The 19,519-nt window shown below is 38.4% G+C and overlaps 1 protein-coding gene across 1 annotated transcript; it reads left to right on the top strand.

Annotated features, from left to right (window-relative positions):
• The first annotated feature begins 1,468 nt into the window (after positions 1-1,468).
• Positions 1,469-10,907, top strand: slc25a17l (solute carrier family 25 member 17-like). The gene is made up of 9 exons (XM_088319823.1): positions 1,469-1,722; positions 1,833-1,893; positions 4,622-4,688; positions 4,778-4,932; positions 5,051-5,167; positions 5,246-5,391; positions 5,667-5,762; positions 6,021-6,103; positions 9,809-10,907. Exons 1-9 carry the CDS (start codon positions 1,648-1,650, stop codon positions 9,954-9,956), a joined length of 948 nt encoding a protein of 315 aa, XP_088175949.1. The 5' UTR covers positions 1,469-1,647; the 3' UTR covers positions 9,957-10,907.
• The last annotated feature ends 8,612 nt before the right edge of the window (positions 10,908-19,519 follow it).

Raw genomic sequence — 19,519 nt, forward strand, 5'->3', positions numbered from 1 at the left:
CATCACTCAACATGCCGCACACCATGGAGTGGTTGCATTGAAACATAGATAGATAGATAGATAGATAGATACTTTATTCATCCCCGAAGGGAAATTCACCTTTCCAGCAGCATCCCTAAGCTGAGAACAATCGAAAATAACTGAGAACAATCGAAAATAACACGGGAGCTGCTGGAGTGGCTGCCATTCGTGACGGCGCCGGAGAAACGATTCAATTTGAATCATGTACAAACAAACAAACAATTGAATCATGTACAAGAAACGATTCAATCTGAATCATGTACAAACAAACAAACAATTGAATCATGTACAACAAACAAACAAAATATTTATGTTTCAATAAGTGGAGTGTTAATAAAATGGGGGGAAAATAATTTCTGATACTGATATAACCAGGTAAAACTAATTTTAAGTTACCTGTCCAAATGAATGTTGTGCCATCTCACCTTTCCCACTCTCTCTGCTCGCTCCTGAAACTTTATCAAATAGTCCAAAATTTTACCTCATCTTCTCCGCTCACCTCGTCGTCCTCTTCTCCTTCCACTTCGCACTACAGAGACTTTTTAGCTGAGCCGTCTCTTATGACACCATCCCCTGATCTAGACCAAACTAATGCAAGCAAAAATGCAATGGCAAAGCAAAGCCACTGAGGAGCTACAGTAAGACCTCGGTTGTCGCGGTCAATGGGGACCAAAACCACCCCACTCTACAAAATAGGTTTTGAACAAGTTAGAAGGAATAAATACATGCAAATATAATTAAGTAGAACAATACATTTCTTATTCAAATTATTAATTCATTTTCTGCATTAAATTATTGTTGGTAATATAGTCATTAAAGGGATAACCACAAAACTATCTTTTTTCATTATCTCCTTTTATACTTCCTTTTTTTTATAACTTCTTTATACAACATAATAATTCGTAATATAATGCATTAAAAAAAGGGAGCCGTTTGAGAGCCACATCACAGTAATCATCGTTTCAAGCTGCATTACTTTACTTTTAATTAGTGTTTTTTCATGCATCATTTAGCACAACTTATATACATTTACATACAAAAATACTGTGTGAAAGCAGCTCCTATCTGTAACAAAATATGAACTTTTACCCAAACGGATATTGCCTTCAGCATGATATGAAATAGCTGAAGGGACGGCAAGCGCAGAAGCCCATAAAGTGCCAAACGAGAAAGACAGTCGCACACGCCCATGGCTTAACAAATGGATGCGGTACCAGAGTTTTAAAAGTAATGCAACCAAAACACAGATTTTGTGAGGGTTCAAAAAAACTCAAAACAATCAAATTTCAACTCTGTTACACCATGCTATCGATGCCTAATACCGTAAAATTGGGCTGAGTGGGTGGTTTGTTCCCTTAAGTATATGCTGTACTTCCCCCACCAGCTCTTTTGAAGGCGCTAGTGAGTCATTTCCTTGCACGCGCGGCAAAGAGAAGGAATGCGGAAGTTGAATAAATGAGCTCGTTGACAGTGGTTCCTGGTGCTTCGCTATTTAGCTCCAAGTGATAGTTTGACATGTGCATGTGAATGTTTTACCACGAATTATTATTTAGTCGGTAAGCTAGGCATTCAAGACAAAGTTATTGGCAGACCGACCGTGTGCTTTGACCGGGAAGAGCTGTCAATATGTCCGCTAACGGGAGCTCACCGGTTAGTTTGTTGTCTTACGAGACTCTGGTCCACGCAGTGGCAGGTGCAATGGTGAGTGAAGGAAGAAGTACGATAACGTGACAGTTGCTCGATACTAGTCTATTAGTAGTCATCTTTATACTAGTACTTTTACAAAAAAAAAAATATGTATTTCATTTTAGGGCAGCGTCACAGCAATGACTACATTTTTCCCTTTAGACACAGCTAAAAGTCGACTGCAAGGTGAGTTCATCGCGAAATCGTTCAACATTCCTGCCAGACATTGAGCCTATTGAATAATTCATTTGCTAGCTCAAGTTATTGGGTATAAATATGTACCACATGCTTACTCTGAGAAGTTTCAAAGTCTGTCCACAGACTTTTACAAAAAGCAATCTGATATATTGCAACCAAAGTTCCGGCTTTACGATGTATAGCATAAATAGGATTACCTGTTGTGCGTCAAGTCATGTTTATTTGTTTAGCCCTTAATCACAGGAACTCTCAAAGGGCTGCACAGACCACAGATCATTGCAAACCAAAGACTATCATTACACCATCCCCTGATCTAAAGCCTACATGAGGGCAAGGAAAAACTCAAAAACCTCATCATGAAGAAAATTAAGAAACCTTGAGAAGGGACTGCACATGAAGTAATCCCCCTTCCAGGATGTTGCTATAACAAATAATAAACAGGTATTGTCAACGAAGAGAGATACTCAATTTTGGTGTTGATGTTTTCACACACTTGCCTTCAACCTTAGAGCTTTCATGTTTTTAAATTCAACTCAGAGTAACCTTAATAAACCATTCATACCACTGTTGAAGTATTAATTCATAGTATCGTTGTCATATGTATTCTGGCAACAAATACTTCATCACAAAAATGATGCCACGTGTGTCAATAGACAATACCGTATTCATTAGTAGGGGTGTAGATATGGCATGGATGTAGGTGGTCGCCACCAATAGCAAGTAATCTTTGTTTTTTTTTTGTTTTTGTCCCCACCAATATTATGTGATTACTCAAAAAAAGATTAATCAACATATCAACTTAGCCGCGCAGAAAGTGTTAAATCACGTTCTCTGCCTAATTGCTGACACATATGACCAACGTGATTGACTGTACCTTTCCCCCTTCTTTCTCGTGAAACTTATGTTTGGTTGCTAGGAGTGCTAGACATGGCTTGGCTGTCAAGGAGCCACGTAAATACGGGTGGTGGGTTTCCAGAGCCCACGCAAAGCAGTGTCATGTTGTCTCCTTCTTTGTAGTAACTGATGCCTTCAGGGAAGTGTATTTGGGCACTTTTGGGGGTGTCTGAAATTGGATTTAATCACATTTTTTTAGTGGAAGTACAATGTTGGCAACCAGATTGACTTGGTATAATTGGAAATTATTTGAATGCAACACATATCGTTTAGCTCCTCAGTGGCTTTGCTTTGCCATTGCATTTTTGCTTGCATTAGTTTGGTCTAGATCAGGGGATGGTGTCATAAGAGACGGCTCAGCTAAAAAGTCTCTGTCACGAATGGCAGCCACTCCAGCAGCTCCCGTGTTATTTTCGATTGTTCTCAGTTATTTTCGATTGTTCTCAGCTTAGGGATGCTGCTGGAAAAGTGAATTTCCCTTCGGGGATGAATAAAGTATCTATCTATCTATCTATCTATCTATCTATCTAATTTACTACTGAGGAAAACTCAACCTGGGTGACACTTGACTGTGATAAAAATGAGTGAAGATTGCACTAAAAAAGATTAAAGGGAATGTAAGAGGTTTTTTTTCCTTCAAATAAAGCTTTAAAATCATTGCTAATGAAATTGGTCATGACTTCATTGCTTTACGTTATAAAGTTAATGAAAAGCCTTTGGAACATAAATTATCTGACAGCACAACTACATTTCAGTATATTATCATTAAAGTGGTTCTTAAATTGACATATGTAACGTTGGGTATTTTTACTATTCTACTAGTAACGAAACTACGTTAAGGCATGTATCACTAGTATGCTTTTGAAAGTTTTCTGTACAGTTGTTATGATTTAGTCCCCAGGTATGCCAAGACCAAACCTACACTCATGTTCACTAACATATTTAGTATCGTATTTATCCTCTGTACAAATAAAGCATGTATAAAAAAAAAATAATCAGTAAAATTAGGGCAATTTGCTATGGAGTGGTAATGGGCTTCATGTATTTATAAATTTAGTGAAATAACTGGGCCACACACACAAAAAACACTTCCTAGTATGTGTGTAAACATACAATACTGTATCTCCAGCATGCTAAGAACTTTGAAACTTTTATTGTATAATATCTCGTGCATACATTTATAATGGTTGGTGTAAAGTGTGAAGAAGAGGCGAGCTGTTTCTTTTGAAATGAAAGTGGAATAAGAAAGCTTCATGCGGTTGAGAATGGTTGGATCACTTTTTTTGGGCCACTTTTTTCCACGGAAGAGAAAGTCGCCTAACTCTTTAAGCTCACCTTCCAAAATTAAGTTATACTAACTTATACATGGCTTAAACATATGTATATAAACCTTAAACATACATTCCATAAAAAAATAAAGCACTGAAGCAACTTACGAACAAATTCAGCTTACGAACGATCATCCGGAACGTATCTCATTCGTAAGTAGGGCAGTATCTGTAGTGAATAAATTACTTTTCAATTCTTAACATTAATTTAACCTGATACCATAGTGTTTTAGCATTAGTTCAGGAGGTAGAGCACTCGTCTTGGAACCAAGAGGTGTCAGGTTCGATTCCTGGCTCCATCTAGTCAAATGATGAAGTGTCTGTGGCCACGACTGTACCACTAATGCTCCTGATAAACAGGTATGCGCCTTACATGGCTGACTCCGCTTTCGTTGTGTGGGTGTGAAGGTCATTGTATTGGACTTTAGTGACATGTTATAGTGTTTTATAAATGTAGTCCATTTACTATTTACCATGTGTTTTTTTCCTTTCAGTTGATGAGAGTAGAAAGTCTAAACCCACCCCAGTAATCCTGGCTGAAATCGCGCAGGAAGAGGGCGTGTAAGTACACTGATGAAGTTGAGTCATAGACATAGAAAATGTGTACTGGTAAAGATGACCAAACCTGTCCGAAACACACGTCGTTACAGGCTGGCATTGTACAGAGGTTGGTTCCCGGTCATTTCCAGCCTCTGTTGCTCCAACTTTGTCTACTTCTACACTTTTAACACACTGAAGAGGCTTACACCCACAGGGCCTCATCAGTCAAGACTCACCAAAGACCTGCTCATTGGAATTATATCGGGTAAAAGACAAAAATCATTGTAAAGCTAGGGAATATAAGGATTTTTTTTTTCCAGGCTGAAACTGTATTTGTCTGACAATTGATCTCTGGAAAGCAACTTTCTTATTTTCTTTCTCAGGGGCTGTGAATGTGGTACTAACCACACCCATGTGGGTGGTCAACACCCGTCTGAAGCTCCAGGGTGCCAAATTCCGAAATGAAGACCTTCATCAGACTCATTATAAGGGCATATTTGGTGGGTGACTCATACAATGATTAATCACACTTTTTGTGTAGGATGTACCGTAATGTTTTTGTCGCATTCGTTCTTTAGATGCATTTTCCCAGATAATTGCACATGAGGGAGTCGGCACACTGTGGAACGGCACTCTGCCCTCACTCATCCTTGTCTTAAACCCAGCTGTGCAGTTCATGTTCTACGAGTCCCTGAAGCGGAGGGCATCGAAAGGAGGCAAGAAGGTAAGCCGATAAAGTTATAAAGCAGGGATGGACGTTTGGCTTTTGGAAAATACAGTACAGTATTGACGCAAACGTATAAAGTGTGAAATGTAATTTCCGCAAAAGCAGCAATTTATCTTTAGCCCATTTAGCCTTTTCCTTTGTTTTGATCATGCACTTAGAGTGATTTTATTCATTTTGCTTCAAATAATGCTAAAAAAATAGTAGTTTCCCTTGGTTCCTGGCATTTACTTAACCCACACTTTGTTGACAACTAAGGTTGGCTTTTCCCACAGATATCTTCCGCAGAGATCTTCCTCATCGGAGCTGTTGCCAAAGCTATCGCCACCACTGCCACATATCCACTGCAGACGGTACAAGCCATCCTGAGGGTGAATAATGGATTTTTAAATTCTTTAAAGCTGCCTTAAATGTTACATGAAAATGGTTCGAGCAAACTGCTGACTGTGCACAAAGCCCAACAAAGGAATGGTCATTAATGAATATATCATAGATTATAATGTAATATTGTGTGGCAAATCTCATTTTGTGAAGTCTCATACCCCTACTTGGTAGATTGGGCATTTATTTTATGGGACTTCCATAATTTTACTGAATAATGTAAACTGTGTGTTTTTTTTTTTTAACAGTTTGGTCAGTACAAAGGTGATGGAAAGGGAGGCCTGATTGGAAGTCTGGCAAACATTGTTTCTTTGCTGATGGAAAGAATTAAGTAAGTCCTCTTTTCAAGACATAAGGAAAACTTTAATCTTTTTTTTTCCTTTCCTCTATTTAGTTTACCGATTTGTAAAACGGGAAATGTTAAAGAAAATTTAATTTTTTCATCACTGCTATTGTATTCCAATAGTAGTTTATGACTGGGTGGCATGTCTATTAACTCCAGCCAGTCTCCTGGTGTGGATTTTCCATGCTCTCCCCTTTCCTGACCGCGTCTCCTTGGGTTTACTCATAATTTCTAAATACATACAGATTTTTAATGAGTATAAATTGTTCATAGGTAGGAGTCCACATGTGCGTGGTTATTTGTCCCAGTGTTCCTCGCGGTTGGCTGTCAACAAATTTGGGGCGACCATTTACTGCCCGGGGACAGCTGAGATACAGAATTAGCGATACAGATGATGGAAAACGTAATGCTTTCTTTACTATATGAACAACTATGGCTTTGAAGTAAATGCAATCATAAATATTTACAAAACATTGTAGGTAATCCAGTTATTTTATTTTTCCACATTGTGTCAGTAATTTATCCATAGACCAAGTTCCTATCCTCTTTTAATGAGAATTGAAAGTGTGATGAGACCATCTCAGCTGCCTTACTTAGGGCAATGCGCATGGGACATCCTTGACTATTGGCCAGCCAATCACAGGGCCAATCTACCATCCATGTATGTATGTATGGAATGTGGGTAGAAAAAAACCTCCACTTGAGCATGTTTAGAACATGCAAGCTCCACACAGGAAGGACGGTTGTTGGAACTAAATCCTTGACCTCTAAAATTTGGTGTGATGTGCTAATAATTCACCAGTTTACTGCTAAATATTATCCTTATTTTGACAAATTTTATTCTGCCTAGTGCAGATAATGGCATGTACAATAGCAGCTAAAATGGTTTCAGTTTGTACCTGCAAACAAGTTAAACTGGTGTAATCAGATTTTCTATTGCCTCTGTAGGAATTTCTCCGGGTACAGAAATTAGTGAACTTAAAACAGATTGTGATATTGTTTAGTGAGCTCAGTACACCACCTTTGGATTACTGGGGTGCTGCTGAGGATTTTAAGAACATTTTACAAGAATAGTTTACGATTTACAACATTTGGTGTTGAAATCCTTGAAAAATGCTTGAATTTTAATGTTGTTTTTAAGGATTTAAAAAGTGCTTAAATTTTGGATGAAGTACTTGCCATGTTTCTTAACAAGTCTTGCAAAAAAATGGCGCTGACACTGCTCTCTGGTGGCTTCGCTTTGCCATTGCATTTCTTCCTTTGTCTTTGACTGCAACTGGCATTGGTTTGTACTGCGTTTCCCCTTTTGGGTTGTGCCCAAGATGAAAGGTGCATGTTACACGTAAACAGGGAACTGTGAAATATGTATCAGCACAAGCTTACGTCTCAATTATGGGACAAGCAAAAAATGAAGGTAACTTTTCCCAAATGTAGTCAATATTTACTCGAGATCTAATAATCGTATGTCTTGATAAATGCGCTTGCAAGATTAAATATTGCATATGTAAGTCGCAGATATATTTGTCTATGTAACACACATGATTCGCACCAGATTTTTCTTCACAGTACTAAACAAAATTGGACATTTTTGAAAGTCCTTAAAAAGTACCTAAATTTGACCATGAGAAAAGTTGCACAAACCCGGTTTACTCTCCATTTTAAAAGGTAGTGTGTTTGAGGTGTCCTTAAAAAGTTGAAAGTTTAATATTTTGTCTATTCTGTACTGTATGTGTTAACATTGCCCAACAGAGTACAAAGAGCTTTATTTCCCATTGCGCCTATCTGCTTTTATCTTACTTTTATCATACTTGTTAGGGGCGAAACACATAAGGTTCAAGGAATGGTGTCTGGGGGGAGTGCTGAAGAGATGTGTCATGCTCGTCCCTGCAGGTTTTTTTTTTTTAATTTTTTTGTTATTGGAGCGCCAAAAAGGTTAAAGTAAGACCTACTTCTAGTAAAGTCCAAACACCAACATAATCCCAAAACCTGTGCGTCTAAGACGGTCTTTTTCAACCAGTGTGCCGGGGCACACTAGTGTGCCGTGAGACTTTGTCTCGTGTGCGGCTGGAATTTGCCCAATTTTATCTTTCCAAAAAATCAGGCCATTATTCAGTATTTTTGCTAACTTCAGACAAGGAACTGTAATAATTATCCATATCAGTAGGTGGCAGTAGATTTTTATATACTTTTTATAAACTATCGTCTCATGAGGTAGCACTGTACATTTAATAACTGAATTTGTTTTATAAAGTGGTTTTAGATTGCACTGTAAAAAATAAAAACATAAATATAGCCCATGATTTTTTTATTTGAAGTATTTATTTTCTTATATACTAATTATTTATATCAGTATCAGAAATTATTTTTCCCCCCATTTTATTAACACTCCACTTATTGAAACATAAATATTTTGTTCGTTTGTTTGTACATGATTCAATTGTTTGTTTGTTTGTACATGATTCAAATTGAATCGTTTCTTGTACATGATTCAATTGTTTGTTTGTTTGTACATGATTCAAATTGAATCGTTTCTCCGGCGCCGTCACGAATGGCAGCCACTCCAGCAGCTCCCGTGTTATTTTCGATTGTTCTCAGCTCAGGGATGCTGCTGGAAAAGTGAATTTCCCTTCGGGGATGAATAAAGTATCTATCTATCTATCTATCTATCTATCTATCTATCTATCTATCTATCTATCTATCTATCTATCTATCTATCTATCTATCTATCTATCTATCTATCTATCTATCTATCTATCTATCTATCTATCTATCTATCTATCTATCTATCTATCTATCTATCTATCTATCTATCTATCTATCTATCTATCTATCTATCTATCTATCTATCTATCTATCTATCTATCTATCTATCTATCTATCTATCTATCTATCTATCTATCTATCTATCTATCTATCTATCTATCTATCTATCTATCTATCTATCTATCTATCTATCTATCTATCTATCTATCTATCTATCTATCTATCTATCTATCTATCTATCTATCTATCTATCTATCTATCTATCTATCTATCTATCTATCTATCTATCTATCTATCTATCTATCTATCTATCTATCTATCTATCTATCTATCTATCTATCTATCTATCTATCTATCTATCTATCTATCTATCTATCTATCTATCTATCTATCTATCTATCTGCTTATAAGGTAGTACAGTGAAATATCTGACTTAACTTCATTTTCAAACATTTTCGACGGATGGTGTGCCTCGGAACTTTTTTATAAATAAAAGTGTACCTTGGTTATAAAGGGTTGAAAAACACTGGTCCAAGAAATGCAAGTATTTGCACCAAATCATGTGTTCTCTGCCGCCATCTCCTGGCATAAAGTCATGATTTCAGCTTTAAGTTTTCCTCAACTTTAAAAGTCTGGGAATCAGAGTAAGGAAGCGTAAAGCATTTTGAAATCTCAATTATGTTAAAACTTACGCAGATTTACAATTGTTAGGTAATTATTCTTTTATCTGATTGTACTCAAGGTATTCTGGGACTATTTGGATTTTGTATAATCAATTAAATATTATATTTGAACTGAAATCTTTGTCCAAGTGTGACAGAAGCTAAGTAGTTTGGTATCAGTGTGCTTAAGTCCAGGTCAGATTTCAATATTTCGACTTTGCATGATGGCTGGTCGTTCATTAATCAATATGTGTTCTATTTTTGACAGGAAGTACGGTGTTCTCGGGCTGTACAAAGGCCTGGAGGCCAAACTACTTCAGACGGTGCTCACAGCCGCCCTCATGTTCGTCGTGTATGAGAAAATCACCGCTGCCACCTTTAAGCTAATGGGCCTGCACGAGAAACTGAAGCGCTGAGTGAGACGTCTCTAGCAACTAAAATGCAGCCGCTCAATTGGATACACTAGCTAAAGAGGAGATGAGGCACATAAAACGGATAAAATGACCAATTTGGAAATGTCTTTGCCAGACGTCTTAATGAAGTCAGGCTGCCACTTTAAATCCAACTAATGGAATTATATAATTAACGACAAATTACCTCTAATAGGGTGTTTAGTGAGCCATTCCTTAACCAGTTTTGTGTATTATTAGGGGGGTGCTTAAGGTGACTATGCATAAGATAAATATTTATCCTAATGGCTATAGATTGTTTCAAACATGTTTTTAATGGAAATTGTATGTGACTCCAAATAGTGACCAAAAGGGCCAATGTGAGACACTTTAAGAGATGATTATTAATACATCTCTTCCCTCATTGTGGGCCAAGATCTGATCCTGAGGTTTCTTCCACCCTTTTGCACATCTTATTTGAATATTTATGATGGTTAAGATTCTTTGAGTTTTTGTTGACTTTCTTACTGTACAAATAAGGATTGTTGGACAATGAAACGTCTAAAAATTGCAGGAATCCAGCCGTCAATGAACATAATTTATGAATCCTGATTTACAAAATGTCTTTTGTATCAGCAGTTTTATTGACTATCTGTGTGAAATCTTAGGGAAGCAGGTGAGGTGTAAGGTCACATTTCCTTAATGCATATGTTTTAAATAGGTGATTACCAACAGTTCATCCCAAAATGTCTTATACTGCTGTCATGAATAGTATATTGCCACTGGACCTGATGACTTTTTAAAGGAGGTTTTATTTTATTAAGAATAATTTATTTGAAGCAGGGGTTGGGAACCTTTTTGACCCAAAGAGCCATCAAAGCAAAATATATTTTGTTTTTAAGGGAGTAACATAGTGTATTGTAAGACAAAATGCAACAAAACGACAAAAAACTACTCACTAGACAAAAGCTAAATCTTTAGCGCAATTTATTTTCACGTGTTTTATTATTTGATACAATTTATGAAATTAATGATGCCAGAGCCTTGTAGATATACCACTCAATATTTGTTTTCCTCCCACAGTTACTTGAGTGTAGAAGCTCATTTTGACCTCTGTCATTTCTGTCTTAAAAAGTGATTTCAAAACTAGTTCTTGTGTAAAACTCACAAAATACTGCTAACAAGAAGGCTACCAACGTATTAACCTTCTGTGCAGACGGCGCTGGGCGAGAAAGAGAAGGGAGTGCATGTATGTAGAGATCCGCCCGCCCCTATCGAACACCCGAATAAATATATCTGGGTCCTTGGCTGGCATTTTCAGATGTTTACAGTTTGTCGTGTGGGTTTTCATCATTAATGGCCCAACAGTGAACATGCCTTGTTTAATAAGCCTCTATGTTAAACATTTCATGGAGACGTACAGCCAAAAGGAGTCTGTTCGTGTAACACCCTGACTGGAAACTTAAGTTAAGAATGTGCCCTATATATTCTGAACAAATATTTTTAATTCTCAGTGTTGCTTTGGTACCATAATTGCCTCTCTACATACTAAATTTGGAATGGCACAAAGAATTGTATCATATTTATTCTCAGACCCAGGTTTTTATCATAAAACGAGCATTTTTTTTGGCAAGACATGGATTCCCAACCCCTGATGCAAAGCTTTCTCGCCTAAATTCAATTTTTGTGCTCCGAATGTCTTATTTGACTTTACAACTGTCTGTCAATTTTTCCAACTCTATTTAAATAATTCCTATATCCTGCCATTACACTGTTGATGTCATTATAATACTACTTACCTTTTTAACAAAACTCTGCCTGGGTGGTGGTGGCATAAACAAGTGCCTATGGTTTAGCGAATGCACTAAACAAAGTTAGCCATTTGAACATACCTGTCAACCTGTACAATTGTTTTCAAAACGGATAACATCATTTTCAAATAACCTACATTTTTTTTTGCATATCATAAGTCAAATTTATTTTATTGATTACATTGTCTTATGTGCACTGAATTTGAAGAGCTGAAACTGCGGCTACAAGGAGAAATAAAGATCTGGATTTTGCAAATCAGGAAAATATATTGAGAAACGGAGCAAAGAGCGTTAAGGCGTCATGAAGTCATTGAAATGAAAAGGAGTGTGACAAGAGCCTTGTACTCCTGGTAAAGATATTTCACATGAACAATTATGTAACCTAAACATCGATGGGGCAAGTTAAGAACTTTTATTTCACCTTCATTCAGCAATTTTCCACTGATAAGACATTTTCCCCCCAGCTTGATGTTTGGTCACTCAGGGTTGACAGGTATGTCTTTATATGACATCGGTTCAATGTTTACATGAGAATAACATGTATTGAGCTCTTGAAGCCATTTTTAAAAAGTTTTTGGGGGAGAAACACTGTATAAAATTGCTTTTCTCAAAAGGAAACTTTTTTAAAAATAATATGTTTGATGTGGTGTCAGTATTTTAAATAAAGTATTCTGTTTGACATTGCTTTTGGGGAGTATGATAAGGCATCAAAGGCTGCAGTAGCATAAAAATAATATTTAGATCAAGTAAAGATCTGAATAACGATACTGCAAAGGTATTTTCCTTCGCAGTAAAGATACCACTAGTATCACCTAGTTTTTCCTTCTTTCCCAGTGCATTCCATCCCAAAAATCTCATCAAGTGAAAGTACCTTTTTTTCCCTTAGGTTTTCTGCAGAAATATTTTGTTTACAGGGTATAAATTCTACGAAATATTTATTTGTTAGAAGCACGGCGGCGCTGTGGTTAGCGCGTTTGCGGCACAGTTCTGGGGTCATGGGTTCAAATCCAGCCACCAACCTTCCTGTGCGGAGTTTGCATGTTCTTCCCGTGCTTGCGTGTGTTTCCTCCGGGCACTCCGGTTTCCTCCCACATTCCAAAAAACATGCATGTCAGGTTAATTGACCGGTCTAAATTGTCCCTAGGTGTGAATGAGCGAGCAACTTGTCTGTCCCTGTGTGCCCTGTGACTGGCTGGCAACCAGTTCAGGGTGTCCACTGCCTGGAGATGGCTGGGATGGGCTCCAACACCCCCGCCACCCTACTGAGGATAAGCGGTGACGATAATGGATGGATGGACGGATTTATTCATAGCATGTTTGGAATGTATATGTAAAACTTTGAATATTTATATGAAAGACAGTCCCATCTATATTTGTGTATGTATGCTGATTCTCTTATCAGTAGTCCCAAACCATTGACGCAATACCAGTCTGCACAGAAAGCAAAATAATATTTGTATTTGTTTGTTTATTGTTAACCTTTTGCCTATTACTGATACTGTAAAGTAAGAAAACAGCCAGAAAAAGACATGACCAAAAACTGGACACAGACTTGTCAACAATGGCCAGACAAGGTAATGCTGTAAAGCGACGTCATGCTCATCTCTTTGTTAATGTAGCATGAAAATGGTGAAAGTAAGAAGCGTGTCTAAGAAATGGCGTGCTTGAAAGTGCACCATGAAGGCGGACACAATTAAAACAGTTCCAAATTCTATTTAGTTCCTTTAACAAAGTTGTTTTGTTGCCAACTTACAATTGGTCCTTAAATCCAACAGTGACGGGGTACGCTTTACATGGGACAATACAACCCTTAAAAGTCCAATTTGTGCCTGCTGCATGTCCATCCACATGCAGTTGTAACAGTACCCAGCTTCAAAGAAAGGGGAAAAAAATAACAATTAAAATGAAGAGTAAAATGGGGTTGGATATTAAAACTCTAAATATGTTAAGTCTTCTGGAGGAAAAATGTTTTGCTAACCTTGCACATGGTTGTTGCTTTGTGCATTTAACGATGAGCGGGGACTTCTTGTGCTTGCTTTAGCATACCTGCGGTAACCCAACACCGGACTCAAGGCCCGTGACCCAAACATGTTTTTAGGGTCGGGCATTACTGAGCCCCCCGCCCGCAATTTGATGACAGTTTTACTTAACCCCGGCCCACTCCGATCCTGCTTGTTGACCCTGCGGTTAGGGGGGCGCTGACCTCATTTGCCTTTTTATGTTCTTTACGTCAATCGCCGGCACCGCTCGTCACTCAGACGGCCTTTGCCGCCAGAAGATAAATAGCCGAAAGCTGATTTCTTGAATAAACTCATGTGAAAGGTGTCGAGACAGTTGATGGGGAGGGACCAAGATAAGCTTCGGTTTTTCGCCCGTCAGCCCTTTTTTTGTTTTTCATTTCACTACATAACACACAAAATGTTTTGGCTCCAATCTCTCAGGTACACAGTAAGACACCAATCTTTTCCTCATCCATAGTCACGCTTCGTCATATTCCCTCGCCTTGGCTTTCGGGAAACTTTCATTCTTCTCTTTTTCTCCGTTTATCTCCGCCCGTCTTCTCATCCCTGTTACAGTGGCTTGCGAAACTATTTGGCCCCCTTGAACTTTGTGACCTTTTGTCACATTTTAGACTTCAAACATCAAGCTATAAAACTGTAATTTCTTGTGAAGAATCAACAATAAGCGGGACACAAACATGAAGTGGAACACTATTGGATATTTTAAACTTTTTTAACAAAAAACCCCGAAAAAGTGGGTGTGCAAAATTATTCAGCCCCATTGAGTCAATACTTTGTAGCGCCACCTTTTGCTGTGATCACAGCTGCAAGTCGCTCGGGTATGTCTCTATCAGTTTTGCACATCGAGAATATTCAAGATATTTTTGCCCATTCCTCCTTGCAAAACAGCTCAAGCTCAGTGAGGTTGGATGTAAAGCGTTTGTGAACAGGAGTTTTCAGTTCTTTCCACAGACTCTCAATTGTATTGAGGTCTGGACTTTGACTTGGCCACCTTGGTATGTTTTTTTAGTGAACCATTCCATTGTAGCTTTTGCTTTATGTTGGTGCTATCCATCTTCCCATTAATTTTAACCATCTTCCCTGTCCCTGCTGAAGAAAAGCAGGCCCAAATCATGATGGTGCCGCCACCACCAAGTTTGACTGTGGGAATGGTGTGTTGAGGGTGATGAGCTGTGCTGCTTTTACGCCAAACATAACGGCTTGCATTTTTGCCAAAAAGTTCGATTTTGGTCTCGTCTGACCAGAGCACCTTCTTCCACATGTTTGTGTGTCTCCCGGGTGGCTTCTGGCAAACTTTAAACAACACTTTAATATGAATACCTTTAAGAAACGGATTCCTTCCTGCCACTCTACCATAAAGGCCAGATTTGTGCAGTATACGACTGATTGTTGTCCTATGAACGGATGCTCCCACCTCAGCTGTAGACCTCTACAGTTCATCCAGAGTGACCATGGGCCTCTTGGCTGCATCTCTGATCAGTTTTCTCCTTGTATGAGCTGAAAGTTAAGGGGGACGGCCCGATCTTGGTAGATTTGCTGTGGTCTGATACTCCTTCCATTTCAATATTATTTCTTGCACAATGCTCCTTGAGATGTTTAAAGCGTGGGAAATGTTTTTGTATCCAAATCCAGCTTTAAACTTCTCCACAACAATATCTCGGACAGCCTGGTGTGTTCCTCATTTTTCATGATCTCTGCGCTTTAAACAGACCTCTGAGACTATCACAATGCAGGTGAATTTATACAAAAACTTGATTAAACACAAGTGGATTCCATTTATCATCGTTAGTCATTTAGATCAACATTGAATCATTCAAAGATCCTCACTGAACTTCTGGACAGAGTTTGCAGCACTGAAAGGCTGAATAATTTTGTACACCCACTTTTTAGATTTTTATTTGTTAAAGCTTAAAATGCCCAATAAAATGCGTTCCACTTCATGATTGTGTCCCACTTATTGTTGATGCTTCACAAGAAATTACAGTTTTATGTTTGAAGTCTGAAATGTGGCAAAAGGTCACAAAGTTCGGAGGGGCAAATAGTTTTGCAAGCCACTGTAAATATTATTTTCAAAGTTTAACCTGGGGGACTGCTACACTTCGTCTCAACACTTCCTACTCAGTGCAGAGCAATAATCCTCAATGAAAACAAAACTTCTTCACCACAAATGCACTCTGCCAATGAGCGCTACTGCCCCCTATAATAATGGGGGTGTAATTGCACTTTTTTCTTGGACAGTTAAAAAAAATATTCCCCAAGGTCACACGCGCCCCACTATTTGAGAAAAACTGGCACAACACAAGGTACAATTGAATACTTTTACATTTTTTGATTATTATCGTGAAATAAATAAATGCCATTGTTCCTTTTAACCTTGCAGTATTTCAACATGCACTCCATAAAATATTGTGATAAAAGTAATGCGTATTAAATATGTAGAAACTTAGGGTTCGCTTCATATTTTGTCACCTGCTCAAATCTTTGCATTAAAATAAATGACCAGCAGGGGCCGCTGCGAACCAGGTAGGTAAAATGACCAGACTTCAATTATAAATTCCCTAATTTATCACGGTACTTGGATTACGACAGCCTATATAGAGTCTGGATCCGCCCCTGTGTATAGTTGCTCGATTTAATTCAAGTTTACTCCCAAAAAGCAGTATCCTCAGACAGGGCGACTTTGTGTGATCAGGGTGACGAAAGAGACGGCGGGTGACGGCTTTGCCGCCTCCGCGTCGCGTGAGACTAAGCGGGCCTGTTTGCAGTGTCTGTGTGGTCCATGCCTCGTCAGGGTGTGTGGTCTCCGGCTGACGGGCAGGGGGAGGACGGGGAGAGCCCTTCCGTGAGTGCCTCGGTGTGTGCGTGTGTTTACTTTATCCAGAGGCAGGACCAGGATCTCTGTGGCCACAGCTTGTCAAGAAAGCCCGGCCTTCCGGCACTCGCTGGGTAACGGGTAAACACTTCCCACCATTGCTCCGGCAGGGCTCGTTCCGAGATCAGTTTTTGCTTCTCGAGTGTTTTCTGTCACGCACCCCCTCGGAAGAAGAAATCCTCTCGCAGAGTCTGTTGCCGCCGCATTCACCAATATCTCTTTTTCTTCCGTGGTTAGTAAATACTGTATTCGTATTTGCCATCTAATTGCAAGTCTCTATTTTAAATGGTGACATGATCTGATATCACGGTTCACAGATCCCTTAACCAGTGTTCATTTTACCTCTGAAAAGTGATGGGTCCCGGGGACTCGCATGCTCAAAAATCTATGGGTCCCAACAGAGATCTATGGGTCCCCAAAATTTAGTGTGCTCCATGCCCTTAAAAACTGTCATATTTTCCCTTACTAAATACAAAAAAAAAACATTTTTCTTCAAACATGTTTATTTATGTAGTTTAACATGTTACATTGTACATGTGTTTCCTTATATCATATATATTGTTAATGAACATTTTATTGTGAGACACTTAGTTGCTCGACATGAATGAGATTTATTATAAAAAAAGTTAAAAAATGAAGTCGCTTGGACATTCACTGTAGAAGGAAAAAATACATGCAAATATAATTAAGTAGAATAATACATTTTCTTATTCAAATTCTGAATTTATTTTCTGCATTAAATTATTGTTGGTAATATACTGATTAAAAGGGATCACCACAAACCTGTCTTTTTTCATTTTCTCCTTTTATACTTCCTTTTTTTATTAACTTCTTTATTCAACATAATCATTCGTAATATAATGCATCAAAGCAAGTGAGCCGTTTGAGAGCCGGCTCTCATTAATGAGTTGAGCCGAAAAAGACGGTTCTCTAAAAAGAAACTGACTTTTACTACACAACTTAAACTGGAGATCGGCGTGCAGACGAAAACTCGGACCGCGAGACCAAAACAACAATGGCGGATCTGCCTCACGAAAAGTTTGGAGTGCGGTAAATCTTTGTTAAAAATGATAATGACAATTTCGTGTCAAAAAAGTTGCGTCCCAGGGACGCACGTTGATTTGACACGATGCGTCCCCAGCAAAAATAATGCGTCTAGGACGCAGGGACGCAAGCAAACGAGAACACTGCTTAACCCAGGGCCGTTGCTAGCCATTTAGGTGTCCTAAACACAAATGCTACTGCAGGAGTTTGAATGTTCTCCCTGCGCCTGCGTGGGTTTCCTCCCACATTCCCAAAAATATGCATCTCAAATTAATTGGCCGGTCCAAATAGTCCCTAGGTATGAATGAGTAAGTGAGTTGTCTATCTCTGTGTGCCCTGCAATTGGCTGACAACCAGTTCAGGGTGTCCCCTGCCCACTGCCCGAAGACAGCTGGGATGGGCTCCAGCACCCCGTGACCCTGCTGAGGATAAGTGATGCAGATAAAAGATGGATGGAAGGTGAGGACATTTTGTTTTCTGAGTAAAATGTTGTTTTAACATGCTTTGAATGAGATTTGTGTTAATAATTTCGTGCTGTTAAAAAAATATTTTACATAGACAACAAAGTAATTCATACTCACTTTATCAAACCAAAACTTTCACTGACACGCCTCCTAGTGACACTTTTCACTATCTGCCCAACACATTCACTATCGGAGGGCTTTGTTTTAAAATGTGATTACCTAAGTGGTCTTTTTTTTTTTTTACATTTTTGTTGTCTTCTTGTGTTTTACCTTGTGAAAAATACTTGATGAAACCACAACCAAACTCAATTTTGTTCCTGGTGCTTTTTCTTTTTTTTTGTTTGTTTTTTAAATACACACACTTGTTTTGGTATTGAAGGTGCTTGCGTGAGACTCATCTAATAGGCCTGTGCACCAAATGAGCAGACAAAAAACTAATTCAAACCAAGGAGAGTGCGTCCTTTAAAACAGTGCGCCAAATGTGTGTGGAAATACGGTACAATAATGAGCTTTTTTATTTTAACATTGACTACTGGCAAGCGACGCTTGAGCTTCATCTCATTTCTCCTTTTTTTTCATTTCTGGGGTCCAGACTCTTGTTGCCATTTCGAGGCCATGCAATTGCAATTGAGGCATAATCGAACATACCACTGGGAGGGTTGGGGGGCACCATGAAAGTGGAGATACGCTGCAGATTCACCCCTTTTCTCGGATAATTTGGTTTATGCTGCTTTTGTATTGTATTGTATTTAACCATTAAGCGCAGACTATTAACACTTTTAACACTTTACACTTTTTTTCATGACCCAAATTTCTTTTGGTTCAATCCTGGGCACTTGATGCCCTACGCCTACGCGTTAACCCAGAGGTGTAATTCTATTGCACAGAGGCCCAAAACTCAAACCACAACCTAGGTCGAGGGCTAAACTGGATAAACATTTTTTTTACATAAATATGAATTAAAAACAAACAGGTCTACCATTCCAAAATGAACAAACTCAAACTCATTTAAAATACTTTGCCCTCCATAAAAATATCTATGGTCAAAACTATACAAATTCAAAATATTTAAAAAAAAAATTATAATATTCATAATATAATGTGGACTTTCTGTGATTTTGAAAAAAAAAATCAAAAATTGTGAAGTTAAATGAGAAAGACAATTAACACTAAATAATATAACCATTTCCAGTCTCCAAGCACTACATGTTTTTACATTATCTATCCTGGGTGGATGTCTAAGGCTTGACCTCGAAAGGTGTCAGTGTGACTCTCTTTAAGGAAACCTAAAGGCTCAAAAAAATCATCCTGATTGAGCTACCTGTACTGTGGGAAGAAGGATGCATCGAAGCCCATGAAAGGAAAAACGCCAAATATC

The sequence above is a fragment of the Urocampus carinirostris genome, chromosome 1, assembly GCF_059441175.1.
Source record: "Urocampus carinirostris isolate Australia breed hairy pipefish chromosome 1, RoL_Ucar_1.0, whole genome shotgun sequence".
Lineage (NCBI taxonomy): Eukaryota > Metazoa > Chordata > Actinopteri > Syngnathiformes > Syngnathidae > Urocampus > Urocampus carinirostris.

Excerpts from the sequence above, each read along its gene's own strand:
- slc25a17l (XM_088319823.1), top strand. The coding sequence starts at position 1,648 with ATGTCCGCTAACGGGAGCTCACCGGTTAGTTTGTTGTCTTACGAGACT. Across the intron at positions 1,723-1,832 it reads ACGCAGTGGCAGGTGCAATG|GGCAGCGTCACAGCAATGAC; the intron begins GTGAGTGAAGGA and ends ATTTCATTTTAG. Across the intron at positions 1,894-4,621 it reads AGCTAAAAGTCGACTGCAAG|TTGATGAGAGTAGAAAGTCT; the intron begins GTGAGTTCATCG and ends TTTTCCTTTCAG.